Source organism: Schistocerca nitens, chromosome 2 (assembly GCF_023898315.1).
Source record: "Schistocerca nitens isolate TAMUIC-IGC-003100 chromosome 2, iqSchNite1.1, whole genome shotgun sequence".
Lineage (NCBI taxonomy): Eukaryota > Metazoa > Arthropoda > Insecta > Orthoptera > Acrididae > Schistocerca > Schistocerca nitens.
In genome coordinates this window covers 34,798,288-34,815,153 of record NC_064615.1, presented here as the reverse complement: position 1 = coordinate 34,815,153, position 16,866 = coordinate 34,798,288, and the positions used below count along the sequence as shown (strand labels likewise).

At 38.1% G+C, this 16,866-nt stretch overlaps 1 protein-coding gene across 1 annotated transcript in view; it reads right to left on the bottom strand.

Moving 5' to 3' along the window:
- The window catches only part of LOC126235699 (E3 ubiquitin-protein ligase SMURF1), a 177,320-nt gene that overhangs the window by 14,938 nt on the left and 145,516 nt on the right, over positions 1-16,866 (bottom strand). Inside the window, exons 12-13 of the mRNA XM_049944453.1 lie at positions 11,419-11,556; positions 6,883-7,066 (exon numbers count right to left, since the gene is read on the bottom strand). Coding sequence (XP_049800410.1) covers positions 6,883-7,066; positions 11,419-11,556 — 322 coding nt within the window. The remainder of the gene's footprint in view (positions 1-6,882; positions 7,067-11,418; positions 11,557-16,866) is intronic.

Here is a 16,866-nt window from a genome sequence, read left to right as displayed (position 1 = left end):
TTCCAAAATTCTAGAACTGATCGACATTAGAGATATAGGTCTATAGTTCTGCACATCTGTTCCCACATCCCTTCTTGAAAACGGGGATGACCTGTGCCCTTTTCTAATCCTTTGGAAAATGCATACTTTTGGAAATGCCTTTTCAAAGTTCAATTTAAATAATGTGGAGAATTTAGAGAATGTCTTATTCACATTGGTTTTCTTATACACTTCATCCCATCTTTGTTTTGATAGTTCTTTTGAAAAATCTTTTATTTTGATTTCTGATAGATGTCATTTGTAGGCTTGTAGTTTATGTAATTTTACTGTTGTTATTTGACAGAGATGGTCTGTTAGTCCAAGATCTTTTACATCTACATCACATTTTTCCCTGTCCATATTTGTGGCCACATGGTCAGTTACTTATGAAGTCACTGTAGTAACCTTTGTTGTTAATTTATTAAAAAAAGTGTCTACACTACCACTGGGAGATCTGTACACACACAAAATGATTAATTTCTTGGTGATATCAAGCCCTGTTAATTCAATACATGATATTTCAAAGTGTTTGTCTTCACTTACTGTACTGAGGACGTGTCTTGATTTGAACTGTGTTCCTTTCCTGATATAAATGCATTACCCCCCCCCCCCCCTCTTGAAGCAGTTCTGCAGTAAGAATTTGCCATTTTATACAATGATAATACTACATGTTGGTTTTCTGTGTCTCTACGCCAGTGCTCAGTAACACAAGCTACTGTGCAGTTCAAAGATTGGAACACAACTCCCAATAGTTGTATTTTATTTTTTATTGATTGCATGTTTTGATGGATGATTGTTAAGTCTGTGAAATGCCCCATGTTACTCTTTCCAATGGTTTGTTTTTCTTTGTGACATCTGGTATGTGTGATATTTTAAGTGTTAAAATCTGTCCTGTGAGTGGTTGTTTCAGTGTTGTTGAACTGCTGGAGATATTCTTTAGGCAGCGGAACCTGTTGTCTGGATTTATCCTAAAAAAGATCTACTTCTCCTATCCATGCCAACAGGTATTTGACCATGTGTGGCCCGAGATCCACCCCCTATACTTTCATAAATCAGCTGTTCAATCTCTCCTTCCCAGTCCTATTTAGGCCATGCCTAGTGAAATCCCATCTGTTGTTAGTCCCAATGGGCACGAGAGAAAGATGAGCATAGCTGGCTGCCCTCAAAGCCATCCCTAACCCCACACTGATTCGCCTCACAGCTCCATCAACGTGCGGTCGATCATAATGCTGGAACAGCTCAACAAAGTGTACGTTGGCGCCATGAGTCAGGAAAGTTATCTTGTCGAGGTCACCACCTATGTCATATGCCCCATCCCTGTCCAAACTGTTTCCCGCCCCACCCACTATCACTACATGGTCCTCTTTCGTAAAGTTCTTACATAAAGATCCTACGTCCTCTATCACATGACTCAGCCCTGCTTTTGGCTTGTAGATACTGGTGTCCCGGTACGCTGCCCCTAAACCTTCCTGTGACTGTGGGCCTACATCTCACCCATGGCTACTACCTAGCAGCAGCACTTTCTTCTTTCTAACATTTTGTATATTCCTAGAATTCTTGGTCTCGGTTGAAGTGTGCAGCACATTTCTTGCTCCTCATTCTACCTGAGACTCTTCTCCACTTAGCTCTGGCAATGGTAGAAACCTGTTTTTGGTGTTGTTGATAAAACTGTCAGATCACATTCTCTTTCTTTCTATCCTCTTACCAGGTGCCAGTTACCAACCAAACCCCCCCCCCCCCCACCCATCTCCCTTGATCCTTATCAGTTCCTTCCTTGCTTCCTCCAACTGTGCCTGAAGGGCACAGATTTTCCTTTTCTGTTCCCCAATCAAAATGTTCCTAGTACATACTTTGCAGTTCCAGGAGAGAGCCTCTTCTGTTCTTCCAACATTCTCCCCACTGCATCACCCCCATCACCCCCCCCCCCCCCCCAGTGAAAATATTTCCTACAAGATTGGCAACAAATCCCTATACTCACTATCCTATAACAGCTCTCACATTTCTCACTCATGGTCAGTTTTGAAAGAATAATTAAGTTTAAAGAATGTTTTAAATTTGTCAAGGATGTGAGACTGGCTGTATATAAACAAAAAAACGACACAAAGGTCTTATGTGTGGTGGTTGTTGTTGTTTTTGTACTGATTTAGAGATACAATGACAGAAGAATGAATTAGTAATTACTTTGCTTTTAGAGAATTTACGTTATCAAGCGTGTTTGGTCAGGTTTTTAAATGTTTATAACTCTGAAAATGTAGGCAGACATCGCATCTATCTAACTAGTAAACAATACCAAATGTGTTAATTAAATACGATTTAGAAACGTTTAGTTACACTTTCATTGCAACAATAGAACTGACGAAACTAGTAGCTGTTTTTGTTAAATGTATTTGGCACTATCAAGAAAACTTGAATAGAATTTTTTGTGTTATGTCACGCAAAATTTTGGTTTATGTTGCAATTATCGGAACTCCAGACAACATGAAATTTTTCAAAAATAAGCTCTATTTCCTCTTAAATAAGTTCTTTTAGCGGACGAAGAAAATACCCGTGCTCTCACTTGGTGACCATCTTGTCTACAAGTTGGTAGAAAACTGAATACTTTGGACTGCTAGCACTTTGTGGCCACTGCCAACATTAAACAGCAGCACTTTTTTAGTAGTTCTTAAATTATTTTTTCATTTCACTGTGATGTGTTCAAGTTGCTTGTGCCGTAAAGAGTGATGCAACATTTCCTAATCCATATCTGGTATCACCTAAGCCAGCCCAACATGTTGTTCATCTAGAATAAACATTTCACTTCTTCCTCCCAAGCCATTGAAAGATGTTTAAGTAAAAATGTTATTTACGTAGTTAGTATGTAGATAATTTCCAATTGTGCATGCACTGGATTGATAAATGTGCAGGTTTGGAGAAATACATGAGAGCACAGAACATCGCCAAGGTGTGGCAGTCTATCCACCTGCTGCAAAAAGGTCACTTATGCTTTGGTGTTGCAACTTGGCAGTGTCTTGAAAATCAAGGAGAAGAGGGGCAGGCAGTAATGTCAACACCTGATAAACAGTTGAAGAAATATAATGTAAAAGTCATTCTTTTCTAAGATTCTATTCAGGCATGATGTTCCGATCTACAAATTAATAAGAATTCCTTTCACCCAACATTGTAATCTCTATGTATAAAAAGCAATGTTCTGACTGATTTACAGTTCATCACCTAACCCAAACTGCTAAGGATAGAAATTTGAAAAAGGTGAGCATCTTATACTGTAGACATTGTTTAAGAAGGGATTTTTCGAAATTCCATCCCTAAGGGTCTTGAAATTTAACCTTATGGGGGTGAAATAATGGGTGAAAGCTTTTTTTTTAATATACAATTATTAAAGAACTACTTGAGTATTTTTACAGCTACATCTATGAACATTGGTATTTGACTTCTTGGTTAAAAATAAAAAATGTGTATTTCAATGCCTTTGGAAATGAACCTCTATGGAGGTGAACTTGAAGATGAGATCTTTTATGAAAATATTTTATCATGAAAGCATTTTTAAAGCTAAATCTATGAACATTTAAATTTGTCTTCTCTGTAAGAAATAAAACATACGTGTTGTCAATGTTTTTGAAAATTTAACCTCTAAGGGGGTAAAACAGAGTCAGATTGATTCACTGACTCATCATAACCCAGGCCAAACCGCTAAGGATAGAAACTTGAAGATTGGAGAGGCTGTTGAGCTTATACTGTAGGTATGTTTAAGAAAGTATTGCCAAAATTCCACTCCTAAGGGGGGTGAAATAGGGGATGGAAGGCTTTTTGAAAGTATGTCACTAATGAGGGAATTTTTAAGCTAGAACTACAAAAACTGGTATCAGGCTCCTCGGTTAGAAAATAAAAAAAATACGTTTCAGCATTTTTGGAAATTCAACCATTAAGGTGGTAAAATAGTGGGTGAAAGTATTTTTGAAACTACTAAAGGATTTTTAAGGCTACATGTAAGACAATTGGTATTTGACACTGATGGCTGACCCGCTTTAATTCTTCACTTGTTTGCTCTCGGTGTTGACGTACTGGGTTGCTACGCTGGCTGAAAAATGGGGTTTGTAATTCTGACACTGACTAGTGTAAATAATGTAGCCGACAAGTGCACAGTTGCATTTCACAGCACTTTCATTTCGCTGTTCACAATCCCCCAATAATATACAGTTATACGGCCAGTGCACTATTGTTTAGCTTTCGATAAGCCTCATTATTAGTTTGCACGCAAACCTCCACATACTGCTACAATAGTTTACTATTGAACTTCTATGAGCAGTAAAAAATATAACCACATAATTCACAGTTCTTTCGGAATAATTAGGTACGTATGGAACATACAGTCATTTTTTTAACACACGGCCTAATTTTGTAACACTTATTTCACAGTTAAGTTGAAGCATTGCTGTTGTTCTAACCAACACAGGTTTGTCGTCTGAAACTTGGCTGTAGACTAACTGTCTTGGGACCAAAAATCGGACCCTTAGATATCATCACAATCACAGGTGCTGAAACTACACATTGTTGGAAGTTTAATTTACAGAAATTCCAATTCAACTTAACTCGTTAAATTAACTGAATACATCGAAACATTGGTTCTTTTTAACAGTTTCTTTTACTAGAAGAGTTAGGCTGAATTATTTGTTTAAATGATGGAATTAACATACATATGATTATAATAGAGGGAAACATTCCACGTAGGAAAAATATATCCAAAAACAAAGATGATGTGACTTACCAAATGAAAGTGCTGGCAGGTCGACACACACACAAACAAACACAAACATACACACAGAATTCTAGCTTTCGCAACCAACGGTTGCTTCGTCAGGAAAGAGGGAAGGAGAGGGAAAGACGAAAGGATGTGGGTTTTAAGGGAGAGGGTAAAGAGTCATTCCAATCCCGGGAGCGGAAAGACTTACCTTAGGGGGAAAAAAGGACGGGTATACACTCGCACACACACACATATCCATCCACAAATATACAGACACAAACTACAGCTGCTGCCACAGAGGTTGAAATTAACATTATCGCTGGTAAGAGAACATCAATTACTTGCTTAACAGATGAAGAGTGTAATTAATCTAAAAAACTTGGATTATCTCTGATAGGGGTGCACTAGTGCATAAAGAATTTGTACAAGTGTAAGAAAAATGCAATAGTTATTAATATATTACATCTTTAAACGTAAACTGGAGGGATTATAGAGCTATTAAGTAAAGGTTTCATAACTTATAATTATTAAAAAAGATGAAATAAATATTAACAACAAACATAGAAGTGTGCTCAATAGAATGTGGGGAGCTACTTTATAACATATGCAGCAAGTATTCATCTTAACAAATGAAGAATTAGGTACATTCACTCTTTACAACTAGCAATTTCTTGCGGTTTTTGAGGTGGGTGGAATGCAATTGCTTTGATAATAAACAAACATTATAATTCAGGAGCAATAAATAGATCACTGGCGAATAACTTTTGACAACATATGCATGAATGTTACGCATAATAAAAAGGAAAACAAATGTAGAAAGAATAATACACGAGAAGGCTCTTTATTACATAGTTAAAAAGAATATAGTGTAAGAACCGTAGGTAAAAAAGAGGAACTAGGAACTGTGTTTGAAATAACTGGGTAAAGTTGATATGCTGTGGAGAAACTTCATCACTGGCAGATATATAAAGTTAAGGGTCAGAGTCCATGCATTAAGTTTAAAATTTTTAAGGTAGGGTAGATCCTGAGTTTATGTAGGTATGGGAGAGAGGAAGGGTGGGAAAATCCAGGGAAGGGATGGTATATTCGCTAGTCAGGTGTATCCACAGAAAGAATGAACTGACCCATTTTTGCACGGAACGATAAAGAAGGGGACACTCACGTCAGAAAGACAACAATGAATATACACAGTATCTGTCTGGAGGATAAGATTTAAGTGCAACTATCACAGACATAGCAAGCTATAAAGTGACTGTTAGTCACACTAATGAAGTGTTCTTCAAAGTAGAACAAGATTAATAGACTTACCTGAACAATGCCCATTTTCAGAATTTATGTTTCCATAATTGTACGACTTACCACAAATCTGAGACTTGGAACTGTGCAGATTAGTGTTTGTTAAAATGTCAGCCTGTAACTCCTTATAGTAAAGAGAGACTTAAACCTTTTCTATCTCAATAACTTTGAGAACCTTGTGCTGTTACAAAACAATGGTTTACAAACAGTGTAAAGCACATTATCTGTGGGTAAAAGCAATGTGATAATGATCGAGCATGGTTAAATAGGACAAATATCTTTCATAGATTTTCTTTACCTATGAAAATCTAACAATGTACATATGAAACTGCTGGATAAATCCTAAATATAAGTGTGTGTGTGTGGGGGGGGGGGGGGGGGGGGGCGGCACGCCTGTGCAAGCGTGTATATGTTTCACATCTCATATCATCAGGTTGACAGATCATTTGTTGAAGTAAAACACCACTTTGGCTTAGCCCAGTTACAGGAAGTGGATGTTATATTATGCTACAACTCCTTATGCTACTATTCACACTGAGAATAACTACATCTGCACTTCACAAGCCACCATACAGTGTATAGTGAAGTGTACATCATATACCTCTATCATATCCCCTTCCCCATTCCAATCAATCACAAATTGTGCAGAGAATGGATGTATTTCAAAATTAAGATCTGATAGCTCAAAAAGACCCAAACAAATATTCTTTACAGGAAGAAAATCATTATTTAAATGGAATTTGATGCATGAATTTTAACCTGCCATTCATTCTCAACTGAAACACATTATTAAGACACTTTTAAGACATCGAAAATTAGAGGAACATTACCTTTAACCTTGTGTGATTTCGCCAATCCGTAATGTCTATAGAACCGAGGCCACCAATTATCAATTCAAGTTCACGTTCATCAAATGCTCTAAGAAGATTGTTGGGTATTAATTCAGTGAAACCTTTCTGTAGAGCTAGGAACTGTTGCTCAATACCTCTCATAAATCTGTAGTTCACGTACAGCCTTGAAAAGGAACACAATTATTAGTTTCCACAGGAAGATTCACTTGCAACTTTAAAAATTAAATATCAAAACTGCAGACAGACACTAACCCACACACATTATAAACATGTATGTATATATCTATGGTCCACATCTCCTACCAAAACCACTGGACTCATTTCAGACAAACGTCTTACACATTTCAGTTCCTGTCTGGAAAGAATCACTGTGAGGGTAAGAAACCATCTATCTATCAAAGGGATAGGGGGTGAAAATGCAGTGTAGCCCACAATGTGTGAATGCCCGTGCTTCATTCATCCAGCATTTGAGAATGAGAGTACCTGATCTGATTTTAACAGGGAAGCTAAAACAGTTTAGGTTTAACCCACCACTGGCTGCACCAAAGCTGAGTTTATTGTGTGGTAGTGAGAGCACTTAGTGACTTGCAATAAACTTTACACATAATTTCAAACTTTTATGAAAGTTTTTTCTCGCTGACAACACCCACAATATAACGAAAGGGAGAAAAAAGTTTATTGCTTATGACATTTTTGCTGTTCGTGCAATAAAACTGCCACATCATGCAAGATATTTAAATTTATTTCTTTTTTGTTACTAATTACATTCACAACACATTTTGCAGACAGTGGCCACATATACCACTGGATATATCTGCAATATTGTATTACTGCATGACACACAATTCAGGTGATAGAACATTGTAAACACTGAGCCATGTACAAATACTTAAATAGATTTGAAATCTGTGTATACATGCAAAGCCATAGGTAAAAAGCTCACCCTAAACTCCTGAAACAATATCAACCAAATTTGGTACAAATCAAATAATGGAAAATTGGAAAATACAGAATGGAATTTAACAATATCATGAAAAGCATAGTTGCTACTCACCATACAGTGGAGATCTGAGTCACAAAAAGGCACAACAAGAAGACTGGGAGTAGATGGACACAGTTAGGGGAAACGAGGAGGCAGAAAGAAAGAGGGGGGTGTGGAAAGGAAAGAAAGAGGGGGAGGTGGAAAGGAAAGAATGAGGGGAGTGGAAAATAGAAGGAGAAGGAAATGGACAGAGAGAGGAAATAGGAGATCGGCAGAAGGGGGGGGGGGGGGAATCAGAGAGGGGGGAGGAGGGAGGAAGAGGTGGGCAGAGAGAGGGGAGGAGGAGATGGGGAATAAATACATACTCAGGCAATGCTGGCTTCTCAGCTAATTAAAAATAAAATGGGTGAATTAATAACTTTATCATGAAGTCTGAGCAGAGCCTTGCTTCTATTGGACAGTTTCCTACTTAACTTCAACTATGTTTCATCAATAATGGGAAATATCCAGTACTGCCAGAAGTGGCAGTGGAAAGCTAAGAAGATAAGATTACAATTCACATCAATATAAAGATGAATTATTATTAACATTTGGTAAACAAAGTTCCATAAACCAAGTCACCTTTCATAACCATGTTATAACGCTGTGGTAAAGCATATAATTGGTTCATAATTCAGTCAATTCTTCATATTACTCATGTTTATAAAACAAATAGCTTGTTCTCATTGTTTTTATGGATATTTTGGTATGTTTCAGAACAACGTGTTTCCTCATATTGAATGTCCAACGACATTAATGAGAAGGTGGCAGTCTTCTAAAGAACGTAATTATTACAATGGAAACTGACCCATTTCCTAATAGATGTTTGCTACTAACTACTTTTTTTTATTTTCTTTGTGACTTTAAACAGTTACAAATATCCACAGAAGTATATCATCATTGATGTGAATGTTTACATGATAAGACTATTGGGGATTGCAGTCAGCTGCATCATGTGTTGACTGATTATGTATCTGTATCCAAGAACAGGAACTGTAAATTTCAATAGCAAAATCATGCCTACCCTCTACTCACATCCACACAGCTTTGATTCCCATTTCACTTACATTTAGCACACTGGCAGTAATCACATTACTAATCATAGAGTTTTCTTCATGCTTACAATAACGCCAACTACATTGTCCATAAATAAAAACTATGTTATCCTTGTATGGCTCCAGGTCAACTAACTGTATCCACATCCAAGGTCAAAAATTTGTTTTGCAGGTTATTCATATCTAGAATATACTTTAATTTTCAGCACTAAACCGTAATTTCAGCACACAGTGAGAGAGATCCTGGATCTCTTTCCATGAAAGAGCCTTTCAGGATGTTTCAATATTCCTGCACTTCCAGTCATTCGAAGCAGTCTCCAATTGTGGGAAAAGAAAGTTCTCAAGCATATCAAGATACACTATGTGATCAACAGTATCCGGACACCCCCAAAAACATACGTTTTTCATATTATATGCATTGTGCTGTACTTACTGCCAGGTACTCCATATCAGCGACCTCAGTAGTCATTAGACATCGTGAGAGAGCAGAATGAGGTGCTCTGCGGAACTCATGGACTTCGAACGTGGTTAGGTGATTGGGTGTCACTTGTGTCACATGTCTGTACGTGAGAATTCCACACTCCTAAACATCCCTAGGTCCACTATTTCCAATGTGATAGTGAAGTGGAAATGTGAACGGACACACAAAGTACAAAAGCATACAGGCCGACCTCGTCTGTCGACTGACAGAGACCGCCGACAGTTGAAGATGGTCATAATAAGTAATAGCCAGACATCTATCCAGACCTTCACACAGGAATTCCAAACTGCAGCATGATCCACTGCATGTACCATGACAGTTAAGCAGGAGGTGAGAAAACTTTGATTTCACAGTCGAGTGGCTGCTCATAAGCCACACATCATGCCGGTAAATGCCAAACAATGCCTCACTTGGTGTAAGGAGCATAAACATTAGACGACTGAACAAAGTGAAAACGCTGTGTGGAGTGACGAATCATGGTACACAATGTGGCTATCTGATGGCAGGGTGTGCCAACATTAAAATCCAGAGGTGGTAGTGTTATGGTGTGGTCGTTTTTTCCATGGAGGCGGCTTGCACCCCTTATTGTTTTGCATGGCACTATCACAGCACAGGCCTACACTGAAGTTTTAAGCATGTTCTTGCTTCCCACTGTTGACAAGCAATTCACTGATGGCCATAGCATCTTTCCTGCTCATAATACACAGCCTGTGGTGGTGTGGTTACGTGACAATAACATCCCTGTAATGAACTGGCCTGCACAGAGTCCTGACCTGAATCCTATAGAACACCTTTGGGATGTTTCGGAACACCGACTTCATGCCAGGCCTCACTGACCAACATCGATACCTCTCATCAGTGCAGCACTCCATGAAGAATGGGCTGCCATTCCCCAAGAAACCTTCCAGCACCTGACACTTGATTGAATGTATGCCTGTGAGATTGGAAGCCTTCATCAAATCTAAGGGTGGGCCAACACCATACTGAATTCCAGCATTACCGATGGAGGGCACCACGAACTTTTAAGTCATTTTCAGTCAGGTGTCCGGATACTTTTGATCACATAGTGATGTGTTTCCTGAAAGAGTGTTCTAAACAAAGAAAAATGGACCACACACCTTTTCCTGTGAAACTGCACAAAACACATTAAATTTTGGAGAATCCCTTTCATGTTGTACAACTTCATGTGGTTGTTCCGTACCCCATATTCTCATATTATGACAGTTCACCTTTCCACTTAAATGGAATGTTGCCTTATCACTAAACACTAAGTGTCGAAGAAAACTGTCATTGTCCATCTTCCAAGAACGAAATTACAGAACTCCACACGTTGTTTCATTCAGATAGATTACAAGCATGCACAAATCCATCTTTACTACAGCTGAACATGCTTACAGTTGTTCTCTACTAAGTACAGAATAGTTTGATAAATTGGTAAAAGAGTATCCAAATACAGTCGCTTATGGCTGTTTCCAGTAGCAGTCAATTGCCACTCTTGCACCAAACCATATATTCTCAGCTTATGGCATTCTCTATACTTTACTACAGAACAGTAGATCGATCTTATCTTTTCTAATGTCCAACTTTTTGCTTATAAAGCCTACAGTTCTTCCTTATAGGCCTGTTAAGTATCCACTTATTCAGGTTTCTCCATCACCAAGAAACATCTGACTGCTCAAATTACAAAAACTAGAGATTTTTTAAAAACTATGTTGTTAAAAGGTTGTGTTATTTCAATAAATATTCAAATACCATAATTCTTGGCTGATGCACTGCACTTACAACTTTAATGATTGGGTCAAATTTATCACATGCACAAAAACTGCAGAAATTTACAAAATCTTCCTGCCACAGTTATTATTTCACAGCATATTAAATAAATAAAATACCCACTGAGAACATAAAGAATCTTCAGAATATAATTTTATTGTTCATGGTAAACATAACTTTCAACTTACTTTACATATTCTCGTTTGTTTTCTTCTGTTACGTTAATATCCTTTCCCCCAGGTTTCAGCTCATGCACCTTCAATACTCCAAAGCTGTTGTGCTCCACAGCAAAAGTTGTATCAATGACACCAGTGAGGCTGTTTTCCCTAACAAAATAAGGCATACAATTAACATCTTAACACAATCAGATTTATATAAAAATTAATTATCATGTAACATGTAGAATGAAATTCTGGAAATTGATCCTATGATTATGATTCTTTATGGTTTAGCAATATTAATAAAGCACCTGTGTGTGTCATTACAAATTGATATAAGGTATAACACATCTGAATTCAAGTGTGCGGACTTCTGGTCACGCCTGGTGAGTAGGGTCTCACGATTTATTATAGATAATGTGTTTTCAGAACTTCTCAAGTTGGTCCAAGGGAGGGTTTTAAGGAACTAAAAGATTTGTTGCTAAAACTACAATCAACCTGTTTGGTTCATGCAAAAGTGGAACTGGAAAACTAAATGGAATTGTTATTAGAAGAAGGGGGGGAAAAGAAGAAGAAGAAGAAGAAGAAGAAGAAGAAGAAAGTTTCCCAAAAATAATGCTGCATACAGTTCATTAGGACAATGATTCAGGGCTGCATAGCCATACTCCCCCGGCTTTTATAAGTAAAGGGAACAGAAAAAAGTGACAACTAATAATGGTGTGAAACTTCCTGCCAAACATTTTACAGCTGGTTAGGTCAAACACTCATAGCTTCCACAGTATTATATTTCAGTGGTAGTTACACTACAGATTGTCACCACTGCTGTTACTAATTGGGAAGGCCTCCAAACGTCCCGTTCCTAGCATGCATTGTCATTTACAAACAGTTTCAGTATCATTTGTCCAATTCTCATAAATATTCAGAATGTCCAGAGAATATTTTACCTTTTCTTTTTTTATTAAGTCTGACATTAAAGCAGCCTTCTTTCGAAATTACATACTGATAATTTTTAGAATATCAGTAATACACACACACACACACACACACACACACACACACACACACACACACACACACAATTACTTTCTGATAAAAGGGAACAATCTCTAGTAATTTGTCACAGTAAAGATGAATACATAATTTCTGTTAATATCTTTGAGGCTTCACTCAACATATTTGCTCTTTTTGTTTCAAATTCTTTGATTTCAGCTTGCTTTCATTTGTTTAATAATCATTCCTCCTCTTCTCTTTCACCTCCTTTCTCCTTATTTTTTTTATATCATCTTTGTATTGCATCTGTGCGCCTTGTGAAAACAGTTAAAAGCTTCTGTTGGTGTTGAAACTGACAACTCCATTTGTGCCCAAAGTGTTTCATCTCTCTCTTTGAGCAACAAGGCTTTTTTCTTTTTGCTTTACATCTATAATTTTGGAGTTTACAGAAAAGGCTCACTCAAAAGACGTATTTCAATGTGCGATTACCGTATTATAACAATTTGCAGAAAATCTCTCAAATTTGGGTACGCCTTTGAAAATAATTTGAGTATATCAAATTCAGAATTTATACAGGATTTCCACTTCTTTTGTAAGATTTTATTCCATCTTCAATTATTTTTTCTCTGCAACTCAAAAATTCAAGTCTGACACAACCTGCCTTTGAACCTGACATTCTTCTATTTGATGTCAATCTTCTCTGAGTTACTTTGTGGCTTAGTGCGACTTCAGGATTCAAGCAGGAAAATGCACATATTATGTTGTATCTGAGAGGTGATCTTTCTTGCAGCTTCTCTACTATGACAATAATGCATGTTCGCAGGCTTTCTTTTGGCAAGAATATTTCTTCAGATACATTCTTTCTTAAGTTCACATCTTGCAGCAAAAGCCAGCTTGAACTGTCTCACTCTAATTAGATTCTTTAACATTCTTCAAGTTGATTTTCATTACAGATGGGTTATGCTTTTTGAGACACCAGTTTCACAACTCTTTACATCAAAATGTTCATAAGATTATGTATTCATAATATAGAAATGGAGGCATCAGAATATCATTCTTCAAATCAAATGAAAATAGCACCAAAAAATGTGCTGTTGAACTGAAGAATTTCACTTATGGAGCTAGCAATTTGTCACTGAAAGCTTCAGCAGCATTTCTGAAACTTTATAACTGAGGAATGGTTCTCGGCATTTTTATCTCATAACACAAGTTCGAGTGCGTTCAAGACTTTTCACAGCTCTTTCAGCTGCACTGGCATTTTTGACCAATCTTCTTCCACAAAATGACATAGGAAAGGATGAAGATTCGGTTATCTCAGTGTATTGTGACCTCTGTGCAGACAAATCATGAAATAAATAATACAGGGCTCTCAAAAATGACACAGTTTCCCACTTAGTTTTGGATACATCCAGGGTTGTCACAAGCTTCCCCAAGTGAAATTCCCTGTCATTTCCCTGATTTCCAGGCAAGTTTCAGCATTTTTCCATGACAAATTTTGAGATCTCAAGGGTGAATAAAGACATTAATTGAACAAAAAATTTAGGGGCTTCTGTATTTCTAAAAGTGTGAGTAAAAACTCTAAGTATGAACATCAACGATTTGTAATGGACTATTTAGATGGAGAAAGCATGCCAAATGGTGTATGTGTTTCATTAAGACCAGTGATGTTATTTTATTTCAGTAAAACAAAACATATTTGCTGACAAAAATACACATTTCCTTAGAGTCGCAAGACATATGTTAAAAAACCTTCACTGATTTCAGAAATAACCTCAGAGAAAAGTATACCTCCTGAAAGAAATGTATAAGGCAGAGAAGAGTTGTGTAAACCAACACTACAGGTGACCGCCAATAAAATGTTTGTTCTACTATGTACGTTACTGTTAGTTGTACCCACTGTGTTATGTCTATTATTTTAGTGGTATTGTGTGTCCACCTGCTTAGATGAATGGTAATGTATTTGCCTACCACATAGCGGGCCAGGGTTTGATTCCTAGCCGAATTGGAGTTTTTCTCTGCTCGTCGACTAGGTGTTGTGCTGTCCTAATCTTCATTTTATGATCACCAACATGCAAATCGACCAATGTGGCATCACCTGCATGAAGAATTGCAACCCGGCTGCCGAACTTCCATGAATGGGGCCTCCAGCCATCAATGCCACACGATCATTTAATTTTACAGGTATCGTGTAATTTTTCTTTGGAGGTATATATGAATGCACAGCGTACAAACCACCAGCAACTGCCACAATTTTCTTCTTCTTATTGTTCATAGTTTTTAATATACAAACTACTTTCAAAGTGCCAAAATGTACTAGAATAAGTAAAATGTCTATAAAATGCCACACTGTTCAATGCACTTGCAGTGAGACAGTCGCAATTCCTGAAATCCATTGCCGATGGCCTATGGTCTATGGCCTGCTGAGGTGCACTGCAGTCCTGGGTTCATGCCATATACAAACAGGCCTGGCCTGCGGGCAGGTTGGTGAGATTAGATCCAACAGGCAGGGCCTTAACATTAGTGGGAACCGAAGGACTTCAGATCGGCAGGACCAATTCGTTAGAGATACCACCAGAAATGGCCTACAGTTTTGGCCCATCGAGGAAGTACACTCGTGTGGCCAGCTGTTCAAGAGTTACAGGCACCATGTTGATGACATGAGACCAAGGTGATCAATCCAAGCAACAGGTAACTTGTGCAAATACTCTGAGAATCAATCCTAATGAGGATAGGTAGCAAGTCACCATGAAGATGATCGCTGAGCCGCAGACAGGCACGTAGAAAAGACAATCACACACACTCAACTAAATTTTCAGCCATAGCCTTTGTCAGAAAACGAGAGCGCACACACTTTCACATAATCACTCAGACACAACTGGTGCACACATGACCGTTGCCTCTGGCCGCTGCATCAATAGTCTCTGAGAATCGGATCCAAACAAACCACTCCTCACAACTCCCTGCCACTTGTCAGTAGCTGCTAGACTAGTGGCGAGAAGTGGTGGCAGAACTGACTGCAAGCTGGAGGGAATGGTTGGGAGGGGAGGAGCAATAAGAATGAGGGAGTAGGGAAGGAGTGCACGTACTCAGCTGCCCCCAGCCAGCTACGATACACGACACCTAAGTATACAAACCATTTCATCTACTGAGATTTTTCCTGCATTTTTCAAATTTCATCTACTGAGATTTTTCCTGAATTTTTCAAATTTCCCTGATATTTCTTCTTGGAGACATGTCGACGATACGTTTATAGTGTGGCCACGTGGGAAGGATGCTCTGGATCATTTCATAGATGATTTTAATTGTCTGCATCCCACTATTAAGTTCATGATGGAAGTCGAAAAGGATGGAAAACTTCCATTTTTAGATGTCTTGGTCTACAGAACAGATGATGGGACATTAGGAAACAGTCCATGCCTACAAACCGAAATCTTTGTGCATCAAGATGTCATCCATCGTACCAACGCAAAGGGGCCCTATGTACATCGTTAAAAAGAGCTTATGCCATCTCAGATGAAGGTAGCTTGACACAAGAACTGGATCATCTAAAGCAGTGTTCAAGCAGAATGGTCATACTGACAATCAGATCAATCATGTTCAACAGATAAGACCTTTGCGGGAACCAACAGAAGATACGAGCAAATCAGTGCGGTTCCTGCCTTTCATGGGAAGCAAATCTTCAAAAATAGGAAGAATTTTACAGAGATTTTATATCAAAATTGTATTCCGTCTGCCAGCTAAGACTAGAGCACTGCTGGGCTCAGTGAAGGATGATTTGGGTTTGAGGAAGCTCAATGTCTACAAAATTCTCTGCCACTGCAGGAAAGCTTATATAGGACAAACAATTTGTACAGTCCAGGATCAATGTGTGTGGAGCACCATCACTACACATGTTTATTTCAGCCAGTAAAATTTGTGGTTATGGAACACTGTCTTACAGAAGGACATAAAATGTTGTACGATCAAGCACAAGTGGTTGCCCATGCATCAAATTATTGGGACCCCGTAGTGAAAGAAGGTATTGAAATCTGGTTATATATAAACAGAGATAAGGTGTATCCTTTAAGTAATAGCTGGAACTTTTTTGTTTGACATTGTTTCAATGATTGAAAGGTGCCAACAGTGGATGATATCGATTTATAGTTTCTGCGAGTTTTCACCACACGTCTGCTATCGTGCTTTGCACTAGAGAGCAGTTGTGTTCACGCACACATGGTGGACCTACAGGTGGTGTATATAGGAGCTGTCACTTTGTGTTTGATTTTTGTTCTGGCGAGTTAGTGCGATGTAAGATGGCGGTCAGGCGGACTGGTCAAGATGACATTATGTTCGGGCTGGAGACCTGATTTGAATATCATCAGTGTTACAACAAGCTTAATTTAATTTCAGATAATGTTGTAAATTGAAGATGAATACCTCTATAAAGTGCTTTTAGAAAACTTATTTCTTCTGTGTGATATTTCTACCACAGCAGCTGACTGGTACCTT